At 40.7% G+C, this 16,583-nt stretch overlaps 1 protein-coding gene across 6 annotated transcripts in view; it reads left to right on the top strand.

The window, feature by feature from the left end:
• Positions 1-16,583, top strand: part of LOC134358801 (ectonucleoside triphosphate diphosphohydrolase 4-like) — a 99,119-nt gene that overhangs the window by 65,137 nt on the left and 17,399 nt on the right. For 5 of the 6 annotated variants that reach the window (XM_063071304.1, XM_063071303.1, XM_063071302.1 and 2 more), the window contains one exon: positions 1,233-1,387. In XM_063071304.1, the coding sequence (XP_062927374.1) occupies positions 1,233-1,387 (155 nt within the window). The remainder of the gene's footprint in view (positions 1-1,232; positions 1,388-16,583) is intronic. The other variant, XM_063071301.1, reaches the window with a different exon arrangement.

Here is a 16,583-nt window from a genome sequence, read left to right as displayed (position 1 = left end):
ATGAGAAGAAAGGTTTCACAATTTCTGTCTTAGCTGTTGACTTTGCCAGCATTCCCCATATTCCCAAAATGAATATGGAGAGAAAGAAAATGGCCTGCCTTAATACATAAAACTAAAACAGAAATTACTAGAGATATTCAGATGAAAACAGTTAACGTTGATAGTTAAAGGCTCTGCATTCATGGACTATGCTGTTGGTGACACCCTTGCATCTTTCTCTGGCGATTTTCCCACTGTCAGTAGACTAGTGCACCTCTGTTTTGTGAAGGATGTCATCTTCCTTATCCATTGCCCTGGACAATACTCACTAAAATAGATGATCTATTCATCATCACAGTGCTGTTCATAGGAGATTACTGTGTATTTACTAGCTCTTTTTAAAATACTTGTGAGAATAAATGCTCTTCAGAAATTACTTCATTAACTGTAAAGTGCTTTAGGTCTTCCAGGGCTTGTGATAGCCAGTACAGAAATGTAATCTTTCTCTTATTTCATCTATCTGTTGGGTTTAATTCAGCCAGCATCCTCTCCATGGACTTTGTCTGTGCTTCTCAGTGCCTCAATAAAGCAGCCAGCATAATCAAAGACCCCACTCTCTATCTCCTGTCCCATTGGGGAGAAGATGCAAAAGCCTGAACCTCAAGGACAGCTTCTACCCCACCGTTATAAGACTATTAAATAGTTCACTGGCATGATCATTTGGACTCCTGACCTTGCAATCTATGACGTTATGATTTTGTATCTGATTGTCTACCTGCACTGTACTTTTTTGTGTATGTATTACTGTCTTGTGTAACCTTGTTCTACCTCAATACATTGTGTAATGATCTGATCTGTATGAACAGATTCAGGTTCATTTATTTATCACATGTACATCAAAGCATACAGTGAAATACATTGTTCACGATAACAACCAACACAACCTAAGGATCTGCTGGGGGTAGCCTGCAAGTGTTGTCACACATTCTGACACCAGCACAGCATGCCTACGATGTTCAACAGAACAACATAAGCAACAACAACAGAACAGCAAAGCAAGCCCCTTTCATCCCTCCCAACTATCCACTCATGCACACAATGTCCTCCAACCCCAGGGCAGGCTGTATGCCACAGAATGGAAGACAAGCTTTTCACTGTATCACGGTATACGAGACAATAATAAACCAATTCCAATTCGGCTACCGATCTAATTTCAACTGTTTCCTTTAACGGTTCTCTCTGATTGGTTTCAGGTGATGATGCATTGGTTGCTGTGACCGTGTCCAGCAATCCCAATCAAGGTGCTGTGATCCGCAAACGTACTGTTGGCATATTGGACATGGGCGGTGCTTCTCTTCAAATTGCTTATGAGGTGACAAATCCTGTAGTCTTTGACTCACTGAAGCAGGTCAGCATCAAAATTTAATTGTTTTTAACATTATTTATTCAGGGTACAATCTATACTACAAGCAACCCCTGTTTTACCTCTGTTCGGTTTATGAAAATTTGTCCTTATGGTGGTTGTCTCTCGGGGTCCGAGGAAGACTAAATATTGTGCAGTCATCTGTGGATATGCATGTGGCTTTGGAGGCCGAAGGCCGAAGCACACATGCGGTTGCAGGTTGGACATGGAATGGCGATTGTTAGAACAGGTGCATACACAGCTTTGTGGCGTCGGTCTTGTGCTGCTGCAAGGCGCTGATTTCGGTCATCCTCACTCAGATGCAGGTTTTCTGGTCAGGGCGCACCACGTAGCCCTGTTGGCTGCAGACTCCTCAAGTTGTCGAGGCTGGAGGTCTGCCCATTTGATGTACGATTTCAGATTGTCTTTGAATCTTTTTTTGGGGCGGCCCTGATTGCAACTGCCATGCTCAAGCACACCGTAGAGCAGCTGCCTGGGGATTCTTGTTTCACCCATGGCCAGCCCAGCGTAGTTGGGCCTGGAGGAACCTTGCCCTCATGCTTGTGCTGTTGGCTCTGTCAAGGACTTCCTGGTTGATGATTTGGTCCTGCCATCGAATCCTCATGATCGACCACAGAGAGCGCATGTGAAACTGCTCCAGCTGTTTGATGTGCCTGCGGTATAGGGTCCAGGTTTCGCAGACGTACAAGAGAGAGGTGAGGACCACAGCCTTGTACACCTTGAGCTTGGTTGAAAGCTGAATGTCCTTCTGCTCCAGAACTTTGACAAGGAGTTTCCCGAGTGCCTAGCTGGCTTTCTCAATCCTTGCTATGATCTCTTTGTCAAGGGATCTGTCACTGGAGGTGGTACTTCCTAGATACTTGAAGCTTTCCGCATTCTTCAGGACAGTGCGGTCGATGGTGATGCATGGCTGAGGAGGGTAACTGTTTGGAGCAGGTTGTAGGAGAACTTCTGTCTTACCGAGGCTGATTGTCAGGCTAAACAGCTTTGAGGCTGTGGAGAACTTGTCGACAATCATCTGCAGGTGGTTCTCCTGGTGGGCCATGAGGGCACAGTCATCAGCAAACAGGGCTTCAGTGATGAGCCTCCTCAACATTTTGGCCTTTGCAGCAAGGCGTCTCAGTCAAACATCGATCCGTCTAGGCGATTTCTTATGTAAGTACCCAGGTCTAAGTCCTTAACAGCATTCTTCAGCATTTGGGTGAAGAAGAAATTGAAGAGCACTGGTGTTAGAATGCACCCTTGCTTCACACCATTTGAGATGTTGGAAGTCTCAGATGGGGAACCATCTGAGAACACGTCGCCTGTCATGCCATCGTGGAGCAGGGGGATGAGTGTAGTGAATTTCTGTGGGCAGCCAAGCTTTCTCAGGATGATCCACAGCGAGTTTCTGTTGACCGTGTCAAACGCCTTCGTCAGATCAATGAAGACAGAGTATAATGTCATGTTCTGTTCCAGGCACTTCTCCTGTATCTGTCTCACTACGAAGATCATGTCGACAGTGCTGCATTCAGGACGAAAGCCGCATTGCGACTCGAAGGTTCTCTTCTGACACTGTTGCAATCAGTCTGTTGAGGATGATGCGGGCGAGGATTGTTCCGGCAATGGAAAGTAGTGAGATGCCTGTGTAGCTCCCGCAGTCGGTCCTTGAACCTTTATTTTTGTAGAGGGCAATTATCGTCGTGTCTCTGAGGTCAGGGGGCATGTCTTCTTCTTCTTCCCAAATGCTAGTCAGGGTGCTGTGGAAAGCCTCAAGTGATTCCTTGCTGAGTGTCTTGCACAGTTCAGCAAGTATTCCGTCCTTGCCGGGCGTCTTGCCACTGCTCAGCTGCGTGATAGCCTTCTTGACTTCATCTATCGAGGGAGGATCATCTAGTTCCTCGTGAATAGGCTGTTGGGGGATTTGGTCCAGAGCAGACTGGTTGACCGATGAAGTGCGGTTCAGGAGCTGGCTGAAATGCTCTTTCCATCTGTGTTGGATGCTCTCTTTGTCCTTTAGCAGTGTGGTTCCATCAGCGGACAACAGTGGAGATGAGCCAGATCTTGAGGGGCCGAAGATCATCTTGATGGAGTTGAAGAGCAGCTTCAAGTTGTTGATGTTGGCAAAGTGTTGCACCTCTTCAGTCCAGTTCTGGTCACCTCACTATAGGAAGGATGTGGAAGCATTGGAAAGGGTACAGAGGAAATTTACCAGGATGCTGCCTGGTTTAGAAAGTATGCATTATGATCAGAGTTTAAGGGAGCTAGGGCTTTACTCTTTGGAGAGAAGGAGGATGAGAGGAGACATGATAGAGGTGTACAAGATAATAAGAGGAATAGATAGAGTGCATAGCCGGCGCCTCTTCCCTAGGGCACCACTGCTCAATACAAGAGGACATGGCTTTAAGGTACGGGGTGGGAAGTTCAAGGGGGATATTAGGGGAAGGTTTTTTACTCAGAGAGTGCGTGGAATGCACTGCCTGAGTCAGTGGTGGAGGCAGATACACTAGTGAAGTTTAAGAGACTACTAGACAGGTATATGGAGGAATCTAAGGTAGGGGGCTTATATGGGAGGCAGGGTTTGAGGGTCAGCACAACATTGTGGGCCGAAGGGCCTGTACTGTGCTGCACTATTCTATGTATGTTCAGCTTCCCTATCCCACCACAGGTCGTGCATCTTGTGAATTTCCCATTGGGCATGGGCCTGAAGGGACTTGAACCACTCTTTTTTGGGAATGGAGCCTGGGCCGTTTTGCCATCCATGAATGCTTTGTTCTTCCTGGCTAGGAGATCTTTGATGGCACTGTCATTTTTGTCAAACCAATCTTGGTGGTTCCGGTCCTTGGGGCCGAGGACTGATTTTGCTGTCTCCATCACTGTCTCTCTAAACTGATTCCATTTCTGGCTTGGTCCACTGGCAGACAGCTTCACATCAAGGGTGGTCTGGAGCTGGCGAAGATACAGCGGCTGTTGGAGTCTGGCGGTGTTAAAAGCTGTTCTGATGAACTTAGGGCGCTTGGGATGGTGGGGAGCAATACATAGCTTCAGTGTGGTGCGGACAAGCCTGTGGTCAGTCCAGCACTCCGCTCCTTGCATGGCTCTGGTGATGAGGACATCCCGGATGTCTTGGCGACGTACTATAACGTAGTTGAACATGTGCCAATGTTTGGATCTTGGGTGCATCCATGTTGTCTTGTACTTGTTCGCCAGCCTGAGCACTGTGTTTGTGATGAGGAGGTCATATTCTGCACATTTGCTCAGGAGCAAGAGGCCATTGCTGTTCATATTGCCAATACTATATTTGCCTAGAACCCCTTCCCAGCGACTGTGATCGCAGCCTATTGAAGTCACTGTGCAGGATTAGTTTGTCGTTGGCAGGGACTGAGCACAGAACAGAGCTAAGGTCAGCATAGAACTGTTCAATGGTCTTGTATTTGCTGGTCATGGTGGGGGCATAAGCGCTGATGACTGTTGAGTGACGTTTGTGGCTGAGGGGCAGAAGTAGCCACATAAGCCTTTTGTTGATTCCCACAGGCAGGTCGGAGAGTTATTTCAGGAAGCTGGATTTGACTGCAAATCCAACTCCATGAATCCTCTCTTCATCTTGCACTTTTCCTTTCCAAAAGAAAGTGTAGCCACTGGTGGTTTCAGTCAGGGATCCTTCCTCTGCAGCCTGGTTTCAATTAGGGCTGCGATGTCAATGTTGTATCGTGAAAGTTCCTCGGCAACAAGGGCTGTTCTTCTTTGGGGTCTTGCTGAGTTCTCTCTGTCCACGAGTGTGTGGACATTCCATGATCCTAACAGAAGTTTCTTTCTTCTCCTTTGAGTGTAACCATGTTGGCGGATGAACTGCCAGCTGCAGCAAGCTGACCAGTTATCTGTCTGCAGGCAATGTTTAGGCCAACTTTTCTCGGCCCCTCCCTGTCAAAGGATGAGCAGTGCTGTCCTGATAAGGGCTGCTCAGTTGTTATTGCTGCTGCCGGACTCCGCTGCTGCCCTGGGTATAGGGAAGAATGATCACTTGCCCAAAGGCCGCCTACATGCCTTTGTCCTTGTGGAAATCACAAATTCACAGAATTTGTCCTTATAGAATACAGGTTTCCCCCTCCATCCAAAGGTAAAGCGTTCCTATGAAATGGTTTGTAAGCCGGAATGTCGTAAAGCGAAGAAGCAATTACCATTTATTTATATGGGAAAAATTTGTGAGCGTTTGCAGACCCAAAAATAACCTACCAAATCATGCCAAATAACACATAAAACCTAAAATAACAGTAACATATAGTAAAAGCAGGAATGGTATGATAAATGCACAGCCTATATAAAGTAGAAATACTTCTCTACAACCATTGCCTGCGGGACCGCCCCTGTCTGCCAATGGAGTGGCAGTATTTTTCTGCTGCTCTTAGTTTTCTTTCTTTCCCCCTAGTGTAAACTTTGAATTTAAACTTTTTACTTGTTGATTCTTGAGGGGGATCAATATGTCTATGTTTACAAGAAGTGGGAAGAATTTACCTGAACCGAGTGATAAAGGTAATGGGAAAGGAAAGGTGCAAAAGGAAAGATCTGATGAAATGCCATCGTGGGCTGAAGATATCGTTGGGACACTGAATTCAATTAAGGATCAGAATGGATCAATTAAAGACCAACTAGAAAAGAATAGTAATGAAATGAAGTCATTTCTGGGAAAACATAAAGACCTGGAAACTCAAGTTATTTCACACAAAGAGGAATTGAAGATACCTAAGCAAAAGTTGTCTGAAGCTACAACTCGTTTGGAAAGATATCAAAATAAGATTATAGACCTGGAAACTAGGTCTCGACGAAGGAATATAAGAATTGTTGGGCTGCAGGAAGGAGCTGAAGATGGAGATCTAACAGCTTACTTTGGTAAGCTTTTCCACACTTTATTTCCTACCATTCTATCAAAGCCGCCTGCTATAGAAAGGGCACACAGGGCGTTTATCTCCAAATCGAAGGATTCTAATAAACCAAGATCTGTTCTGGTTTGCTTTCATCACTTTAAAATTAAAGATCAAATAATGCGACAGGCAAGAAAACAGAGTTTTTAGATTTATGGAATCCGAGCTCTGCTTCTACGAAGATTATCCAAGAGAGATAATGGAACAAAGATCAAAATTTGCCCTGATAATGAAACAAGCATATGATAAAAATCTTTTCCCGTTGTTACGTACCCCGTAACTGGGTTGCCAAACCAGCAGAAATGGATCACTCAGTTGGAGTCTGGATTACTAGAACTAAGAAAGTTTTATTAAAGAAACAAGCAACACAGTAATCAAAAGGATAATAAATGCAACAGTTCAGCAATGATAAACACACGTGTGCACAGAATTAAGATAACAGGATCAATCAAGCTCTATCGTTGTCTAGGGGTAAATGACTAATTTCAAAGTGACACAAAAGTCCAGTTCGATTTAGTTCAGTTCGCAGTAATCGTTGCCATGGCGATGGACAACATGGGGGGGGGGGGAGAGAGGGAGAGAGAGAGAACGAGAACGACTGATCATTCAGAATGGCTTCCACTCACAGACCGGCGATATTGCTCACAAGCAGCTGTTGGGCGGGTCCTTTGTGATGTCACCTGAGGTCGATCCTCTGCAGTGAACCCGGCACCCAAGCGAGGGTGGACACACACCGGGTTCCCGCTGATCGTACCTTTCCACCCTGTGCGTTTAAGGTCCGGTACTTCCCACCGACTCGTGAGAGGCGCACCGCTTCCAGGGTCTCGTTACCTCGGGTGTCGTGTGTGTCCTGCCTTAGCGAACCTGTCACTTTTTATCCCCCTGCTGGGGTATCGCCTGTCCATCACTTCAAACGGTTCAGGGTTCAAAGGGGGAGCTGCTCCAGACAGCTCTCTCTCCCGTCCCTTCATTACACATCTCCAGATGCTGCTTCCTTGTTCCTTATCTCTCCTTCCCCTGAGGACAGGTGGCAGACCAACTGCTGATGCCACTGATGCTAACCCAGGCCAGCAAACATCTTAATTTTATGTGTATTCTTGTCACACCGTCTTTGAGGTATCCGACAAGAATTAAAATTTTCCATGCTAATTCTCCTCCTCGTACTTTTTTTGATCCAAAAGCTGCTTTGGATTTTGTTCAGGCTTTACCTGCCGCTGTCACCGACGCCGCTGTTGAATTATCCATCTGAAAGGCTGTTTGGCTATTTGTATATTATTCGCATTTTGGAAAGAAGATTTATGAAGGTCACTTGTATATTTCGTCGAGAGACTAATTAAACAAGCTGGAGTGTTGTTCTTTATTGCATATTATTGGTTTTCCTTTGGAAAGATTTATGGTTTAAGTATCTCTGTTCAAATGATCTTTGGACATTCTATGACTGAGGGAAGAAGATAAGGCAATTTGTTCCTTTAATTTAATACTTGGTAGCTAATTGGTAGTTTTTTCCTACTAATAGGGCTTTTTATATATTTTTTTCTGTTCTATTATAACATTTTATAATTGAATTTAAAGCTTTTTTTAGGGAATTAATATTAAACTTAAAGATGGCGCTGGTTTTTCTCTCTAAGAGATAACATTATTTTGGTTCTTTCTTGTTTATTAGTCGATGGAATGTAAATACTTTGCTGAGACTTTATTGTCTTTCACAAGGTCACTCTACTTTTTTTACTAACTGGGGGGAGGGAAAGAAAACACAGAGCAGTCAGCAGCTTTGAATTCTATCGTAGATCGTTTGCCTGTTTTGGGTTTCTGGGTGTGGGTGGGTGGTTTTTTTCCCATTGGGTAGTTCTGGAGCATGCGTGTTTTTTATTTGTTTGTATTCTTCATCACCGCCATCTTTGATCATCCTGTATTGGTATGTGCTCTGTGCATGTATAAAGTAGAATGAAATTATAGTATGCTGTTCAAATGGATTAATATAATAAGTTGGAATGTACGTGGTTGGAATCATCCTATTAAACGAAAGAAGACTTTTATAATTATTAACCGATTCCATCCTGATGTAATTTTTGCTCAAGAGACACCTATCAGGGCGGGAGATCAAAATAGATTTTTTAGATGGTGGAATGGTTTGCACTTCCACTCTACTTCTCAGAGTAAAACAAAAGGCGTGTCTATTTTCATTAAACCTAATATATTTATGCAAGAGGATATTGAATCAGATTCTAATGGTGGATTTTTAATTGTTAAAGGAACAATCTGTAACAGAAAAGTTGTTTTGGTTAATTTGTCTGGCCCTAACTTAGATGATCCTTCTTTTAAAAAGGTATTTGCTTTACTGCCTGACTTAAATGAATATATGCTCATAATGGGTGGGAAGTTTAATTGCTGTTTAAATCCTATGATTGATAAGAGCTCAACCAATCAGCGACTTCCAAATCGATCCGCGTCATATAATTCCTTTTTGATTGATTTGTGAAGGTATCTTCATCCCGATAATAGAGAATATTCTTTCTTCTCATATGTTTATAAAAAATATTCGAGGATTCGTTTATATTATAATCGATCCCCACTTCTTGCCTAGTGTTAAAACTTGTGAATATGACGCTATTGCTATATCTGATCTTGTGCCTCTGAGTTTGTCTTTTGAATTTGATGATGTCATTCTTGCCCGCCCGCCTTGGCGCATGTCTCAGACATTATTGCAAAACTCCGACTTTGTCAGTTTCATTGAAACCCAGATAAAATAATTTTTTCTTTTTAATGATATGGGGGGTATGTCTAAATTAGTTATATGGGATACATTTAAAGCATTTTTACGTGGTCAGATTATTTCTTATTCAGTTAAACTCAAAAAAACTAACTAAAGCAGAATTAGATAGAATTTCAAAACAAATTAAAGATTTAAATAATATTTATGCAATTTCCCCCAATACTGATTTATTTAAACAAAGGGTGGAACTTCAATCACAATATAACCTGTTATTAACTCATCCCATTGAAGGTTATTTGCTTAAGTTAAAGAGCCAATTTTATATGTCTGGAGATAAAAATAATAAACTGCTTACTTCTCAACTAAAAATGGCTGCAGCCAAAAGGCAAATCATGAAAATTCGTAGGAAAGATGGTACCTTAGCTCAGAAATATGAAGAAATTAATAAGATTTTTCAAGATTTTTATGCTGAGCTGTATAAATCTCAATGTCCATTAGATTCCTCTAAAACGAATGCTTTTTTACGAAAGATTGTTTTCCCTAAAATCTCGGCTGAGAATCAAAAGACTCTCGATGCTCAAATTACTGAAGCCGAAATTCATAAAGCTATTTTTTCAATGCAATCTGGTAAGTCCCCAGGACTTGATGGCTATCCTGTAGAATTTTATAAAAAATTTGGAAAGTTGCTCTCTCCGTATATGTTGGAAATGTTTAAGGATTCTTTTGTGAAAGGTGACTTACCCTCTACTTTTTATGAGGCCTCTATTTCTTTAATTGTTAAAAAAGATAAAGATCCTGCTGACTGTGCTTCATATAGACCTATTTCATTACTGAATGTTGACGTGAAGATTTTGTCAAAGATAATGGCCAATCGGTTGGAGAATATTTTGGGTAAAATTATTTGTAAAGATCAAACAGGCTTTATAAAAGGTCGTTATTCCTTTTCAAATGTTCAGAGACTACTTAATATTATATATTCATCCTCTTCTAAAATTTCACAATGTGTTGTATCTTTGGATGCGGAAAAAGCGTTCCACGGAGTCGAAAGGAAATATTTAATCAATGTTTTAGAGAAATTTGGCTTTGGTGTTAATTTTAATAATTGGATTAAAATGATATATAAAGCCCCTATTGCTACTGTTGTTACTAACAATTGTAGGTGTCCTTTTTTTCAGCTTTCACGGGGGACAAGGCATGGCTGTCCATTAAGTCCTTTGTTGTTTAATTTAATATTAGAACCCCTTGCTATTGCTCTTCGTGAGGCTAAAAATATCCATGGGATATTTGTGAATGAGACCATGCATAAGGTCTCTCTTTATGCTGATTTATTGGTTTATATATCTAACCCTGACGAATCCATTCCTGCCTTGCTAAAATTATTTAATGAATTTGGAGGTTTCTCAACTTTGATTACCAAGATGTTGCTTATTTTTTGTAATATTGTTTCACTGTACACATTAAATAAATCAGGGGAGAAAACACACCCTTGTCTAATGCCTCTCTTGATTTTCGTAAACTGACTCACTTCTCCATCTATTCTTACAGCGGCAGTTTGTTCCCAGTACAGATTTCTGATTAAGTGGAGGTCTTTCGAATCTAGATCTAGAGTTTCCTGTAATATTTCAAATAACTTATTGTGCTTCACTTTATCAAATGCTTTTGTGTAGTCAATAAAACAAACAAACGAATCTTTTTTGCATTTGAATAGCTCGTTCTGATAGTATCCTTAACATCAATATTGCGTTTCTTGTACCTTTGTCTTTCACAAAATCACATTGTTATTTGCCTGTTTCAGCTTGTATCTTACTTCTAGCTCTTGTCATCAAAATTCTTAGAAGTATCTTGGTGATATGACTCATTAAACTTATGGTCCTATGTAATTCACATTATATTGTTCCAGCTTTCTTAGGAAGAGTGATAAATACTGATCTTTTCATCCCTTTTGGTATTATTCCAGTCTCATAAGTGTCATTGATTAAATCAGTAAGTTTTTCAATTCCATAATCTTCAAGGGCAATAATTTGTTCTATTACTAATTCATCAGGACCTGCTGCCTTTCCTTTCTTCATCTTATTTATTGCATTACGAACTTCAGATTTTAAAATACTTGGACCTTCAATGTTTTTCTTAATTTCTGGTTTTTCGCCTCGATCGTCTTCAAACAATTCCTGAACATACTCAGTCCATCTGTTCATAATCTCATCTTTTTTCATGATAATGGTACCGTCCTTTGCTTTCAAACATCCACCTGAAGAACAGAGGAGCTTTTTACCAGTGATATTCTTGATTTGTTGATGTAGCCTTTTTGGATCAGTAATAGGGATTCTTTCCAGTTGCTCACATTCCTGGTTTAACCATTCTTCTTTGGCTTTTTGACATAAGCTTTTAACTTTTTTATCTGAGGACTTATATTCTATAGGACTTCCTTTCTTCCGTCTCCTTTCTTCCATTAGATTTTTGATTTCATCTGTCATCCATTTATTCTTTGTGCTTTTTTCTTTTTTAGGAATCACTGACTTTGCTGATTCTACCAAGGCATCCTTTAGAGAGTTACATTTCATTTCTACATGATTGCTATCATCTTCAACAGATTCTATTTCTAAACTTTGAAATCTATTCCTTACTTCATTGTAAATTTTTGTCTTAAGTTTTCTTCTTTAATTAATTGCGAGTAGTCAAGGGATTGTTCAGGTATTTATTTCTTTAGTTTTTTAAGTTTTACTTTTACATGATGTACTACTGGGTTATGGTCACTATTACAGTCTGCACCTGGATATGTTTTGCATTGTGTCACTGAGTTTCTAAATCTTTGGTTTATAGTAATAAAGTCAATTTGATTTCTAGTGTTATCACCTGGACTTTTCCAGGTCCTCAAGCATCTTGGATGGTTTTTAAAGTAGGTATTCATAATATTAAAAGTAACAATAAGAAATATAAAAGCAAAGAAAGAAACAAATGAATAGATATCACGACACAAAATGCTGGAGGAACTCAGTAGGTCAGGCAGCATCCATGGAAATGGATAAACAGTCAACATTTCGGGCCGAGATCCTTCTTCAGGACTGGATGAGTAGATTTGAAAGGCGGGGGAAGGGAGAGAGAAACACAAGGTGATGGGTGAAACCAGGAGGGGGAGGGATGAAGTAAATAGTTGGGAAGTTGATTGCTGAAAGAGATACTGGGCTGGAGAAGGGGAAGTCTGATAGGAGAGGGCAGAAGACCATGGAAGAAAGGGAAGGGGTAAGAGCACCAGAGGGAGGTGATGGGCAGGTAAGGAGATAAGCTGAGAGAGGGAAATGGGAATGGAGAAGAGGGTGGAGGTAATTTCCAGAAGTTCAAGAAATCGATGTTCATGCCATCAGGTTGGAGGCGACCCAGATGGAATATAAAGTGTTGTTCCTCCAGTCTGAGTGTGGCCTTATTACGACAGAAGAGGTGGCCATGGATGGACAAGTCGGAATGGGAATGGGAAGTGGAATTAAAATGGGTGGCCATTGGGAGGTCCCACTTGTTCTGGTGGACTGAGTGTGGGTGCTCGGAGAAGCGGTCTCCCAATCTACATTGGGTTTCACTGACATACAGGAGGCTACACCAGGAGCACTGGTCACAATATATAACCCCAAAGGACTCACAGGTGAAGTGTCACCTTACCCGGAAGGACTATTTGGGGCCCTGAATGATAGTGAGGGAGGAGGTGTAGGGGCAGGTAAAGCACTTGTTCAGCTTGCAAGGATAAGTGCCAGGAGGGATATCAGTGAGGAAGGACGAATGGACAAGGGAGTCACTAGGGAGTGATCCCTGCGGAAGGGAGAAAGTGGGGGGAGGGAAAGATGTGTTTGGTGATGAGATTCCATTGGAGATGGCGAAAGTTGCGGAGAATTATGTGCTGGATGCATGGAGGCTGGTGTGTGGTTGGTGTCAATAGGGCAGACTGTGACAATAGGCCTGTTTCCATGTTGTTTTAATCTGAATGTGTTGGGCATGTGGCCAAATGGTTAAGGTGTTCGTCTAGTTATCTCAAGGTCGCTAGTTCGAGCATCAGCTGTGGCAGCGTGTTTGTGTCCTTGAGCAAGGCACTTAATCACACATTGCTCTAGTGTCTGTGTGAGGAGTGGCGCCCCACACAGACTTCCAATCTGCACCTTGTAAGGCATGAAAATGCCCGACACAGGCCTCTCATGGTCTGAGTCGACGTTCCTTTTAGTCTGAATCTCTCTCTCTCTGAATATTGTACCAAAATCCTATTTCTATTACTCATCTCTTAAAGGTACATTTGCAGTTATAAACATTGCATTTTCCTTGGAATTCACGTTTAGGAGAAATGAGAGTCACAACCTTTCTGTGGAATTGAATCATCGGGCAGTGCTGTTACATTCCATCAGGGCAAGTCTGCACTCCCACAGCTTCCTCATTTCTGAGAAAAATGAGAAATGTCAACCAGGAAAAGTGAGTTAATCGACTCGAGCAAAAGTGTGCCCTTTGAAACAGCTCAGTTCGGAGACTGCCGTCCTTCTGTGTGGAATGGCTCAGCCAGATCTGCCTCTAGTGTGGTCTGCTGTTGGTGTTTGCCAGTGAGTACTTTTCTCTCAATCTCCAGGCTCACTGAAGTAGTCGACCCCAGACTTTAGCCAGCACTTCTACTGTTAATAGCATTTTCTGTCTCTGTGTTCAGTCTGAAACCGCACTGAAGCTCAGTTTCTCGCATTTGAGTGGCCCAGCAGAATTTATTTTTAATTTGTACCGTGCGTAAGAAAAAAAATACATTTTAAATGGCATAAAAGGATTTCGGTAGGAGTTATACCAATCATGAATATATTGTAATCTTTTTATATTGCCCCAGTGTGTGGCCAAATTGGAATAAATAACAGAATGTGAGTAATTCAGAAAATGACAAATATGATTGAGAATGGGGGTGAAAGTTTACTAAAGGAACAAAATTGGCTTTATAAAGATCCTTATATTTTTTAATAATTATAATACCTAAATATCTAAAAGTATCCGTAACTTTAAAAGAAGTATTATCGTATATAGAGACAGAATTATTTATTTAGTAGATGGAGTCCACTTACGTTTTCACTTGTTGGTCATAGTCATATAGTTAAAATGATGGTTTTTATCAAAATTTTTATATTTATTTCAGAATACAGTATTCCTGTTTTTTTGACTAGGAAGTTTTTTGATCGCATTGATTCTATTATTTTATCTTTTATTTGGAATAATAAAAGACCAAGAATTAGTAAATGTCATTTACAAAAATTGAAAAAGGATGGAGGTCTTGCTTTGCCTAATTTTAGAATGTATTATTGGGCTGTTAATCTGTGATACATGTCTTTTTGGTTATACTGGGTTGATAAGAATGATCGGCCAATTTGGGTAGACCTGGAACTGAAAGTTGTAAAACAGTTTTATTTAACCTTGTTATTGGGAGCCCCTTTACCTATGCAATTAGGTAAAGTTGTTAATTTAAACCTATATCCTGTGATTAAGTATTCTTTACAAATTTGGCTCCATTTCCGCAATTTTTTTAATCTTAAAAAATTTAATCTTTGTAGTTTAATTTACCGAAATTACTTTTTTAAGCCTTCTTTAAGTGATCCAATTTTTTTACTTTGGAAAAATAAAGGTATTAATTCTTTTTTGGATTTATTTAAAGAAGATAGATTAATGTCCTTTGAGTAATTGATAAATATTCTCTTTCATACTCACACTTTCTGCAATACCTTCAAGTTAGATATTTTTTACAAAAATATTTAAGTAATTTCCCTTACATATTGGAGGCTGACCTGTTAGATACTATTATGAGTATGAATCCTTTGATTAAGGGTTCTATTGGAAGAATTTATAATTTATTATTACAATGGGATAAGCGTCCTTTATCTAAGATTAAACAGGATTGGGAAAAGGAACTTAATTTGACTTTTATGACGGAGGATTGGATGCAGATATTGAAGTTGGTTAACCCTTCTTCAATTTGTGCTAGCCATTCATTGATTCAGTTTAAAATTGTACATCATTATCATTTGACAAAGGAGAGACTTTCTAAAATCTTTCCTAATGTTGATAGTCATTATGATAGATGTAAAACTGAGATAGCTACACTGACACATATGTTTTGGTCTCGTTCTATATTGGAACAGTTCTGGAAGTCGGTTTTCTCAACAATTTCTAAAGCACTTAAAATTAATTTACAACCTAATAAATTAACTGTGCTTTTTGGAATAGTTCCTCAAAACATTCATGGTATTTCTGTGTCTGACCAACATGTTATTGCATTTGTTACATTGATAGCTAGGAGGGCCATTTTGTTGAAGTGGAAGGATACATCAGCTCCCACTTTGTCACAATGGTTCTCTCAAGTGATGCTACGTCTTAGTTTGGAGAAAATTAAAAGTCGAACCTTTGAACCTTTATTTGATTTTGAGAAAAGATGGGGCTCATTTGCTCGTTATTATCATTTGAGTTAATTGATATAATTTTTCCACGATCTAATTGTAAATTTTTTTAGTATATTTTCTTTTCTTGCTGGCGGTCTGATGTTTATTTTTAGAAGCTTTTTGTATGACGCATGGCTCTGGGGTTGTACACCTAATGGGTTCTTTTTTTTTTTCTCACTTCTCTGCTCAGTAGGTTTTTTTTGTTATCACAAAATTTTGTTTTCAATCTTGAAGATAATTTTTTTTTGAGGCATTTTAAGTGTTATCACTTTGATGTACTCATGTTATTTTTCCTATATATACAATAAAAAGATTTGAAAAGAAAAGAATCATTGCCTGCACTGTTCTCCATAGCGAAAATCTCACGCAAGCGTCCTCGGCAAAAACACTCTCTCCAGTAACCTTTAAGCTATGAAGCTGCCAAATCATACCAAATAATGCATAAAAATACACAGTCTATATAAAGTAGAAATAATGTATGTACAGTGTAGTATCACTTACCGGAATTGGGAAGACAGCACAGAGCACACTGATGATGGTGTGTTAGGCTGAGTCATTGGAGATTGGGGTGGTGCAGTAGTCCCCACCCTCCGGGCCGCCGACCGATACCGATCCACGGAGAATGCAGCGGTGGCCGGGAGGCATCCAACACACCTTTAAGAAAAAAGCCAAAATAAACAAGCTAATTAATTAGGTGCCGGCTGGCAATGTATCTGTCCGCGGCTCGGGGGCTGGGGTGGTGGGACACTGGGGTGTCGTCTGTTTCCATCAGGGCAGGCAGATCATCTTCTTCTATGTCTGCCTGCCTCGATATTGAAGGTCGAGGTTCGTCGTCTGCTGTGGCTGATGTGGAAGGCTTGAAAAACGACAGTATGCTTGACTGCTAGCCTCGTGCATTTTTCTATCATACAGTTCTTTGTAAGCACTCAAACCATCTTGCAAATATGCCCTAAACCTACATACCCTTTCAAAATTAAAGTCTTACTTTATCACTGCAGTGAAAATCTCAGGCAGTTGCTTCACGTTCAGTTCCTGGACGACTTCACTTTCGGTCCGTTTGCTACTGCATTCGGTTTCGATTATTATCCTTTCCTCTTTCAGTTGCATCAGCTCTTCTATCAGTTCTTGCTCATGGG

Source organism: Mobula hypostoma, chromosome 19 (genome assembly GCF_963921235.1).
Source record: "Mobula hypostoma chromosome 19, sMobHyp1.1, whole genome shotgun sequence".
In the NCBI taxonomy this organism is placed as follows: Eukaryota; Metazoa; Chordata; class Chondrichthyes; order Myliobatiformes; family Myliobatidae; genus Mobula; species Mobula hypostoma.
The sequence above is the reverse complement of the archived record's forward strand: the minus strand, read 5'-3'. Positions and strand labels throughout refer to the sequence as shown.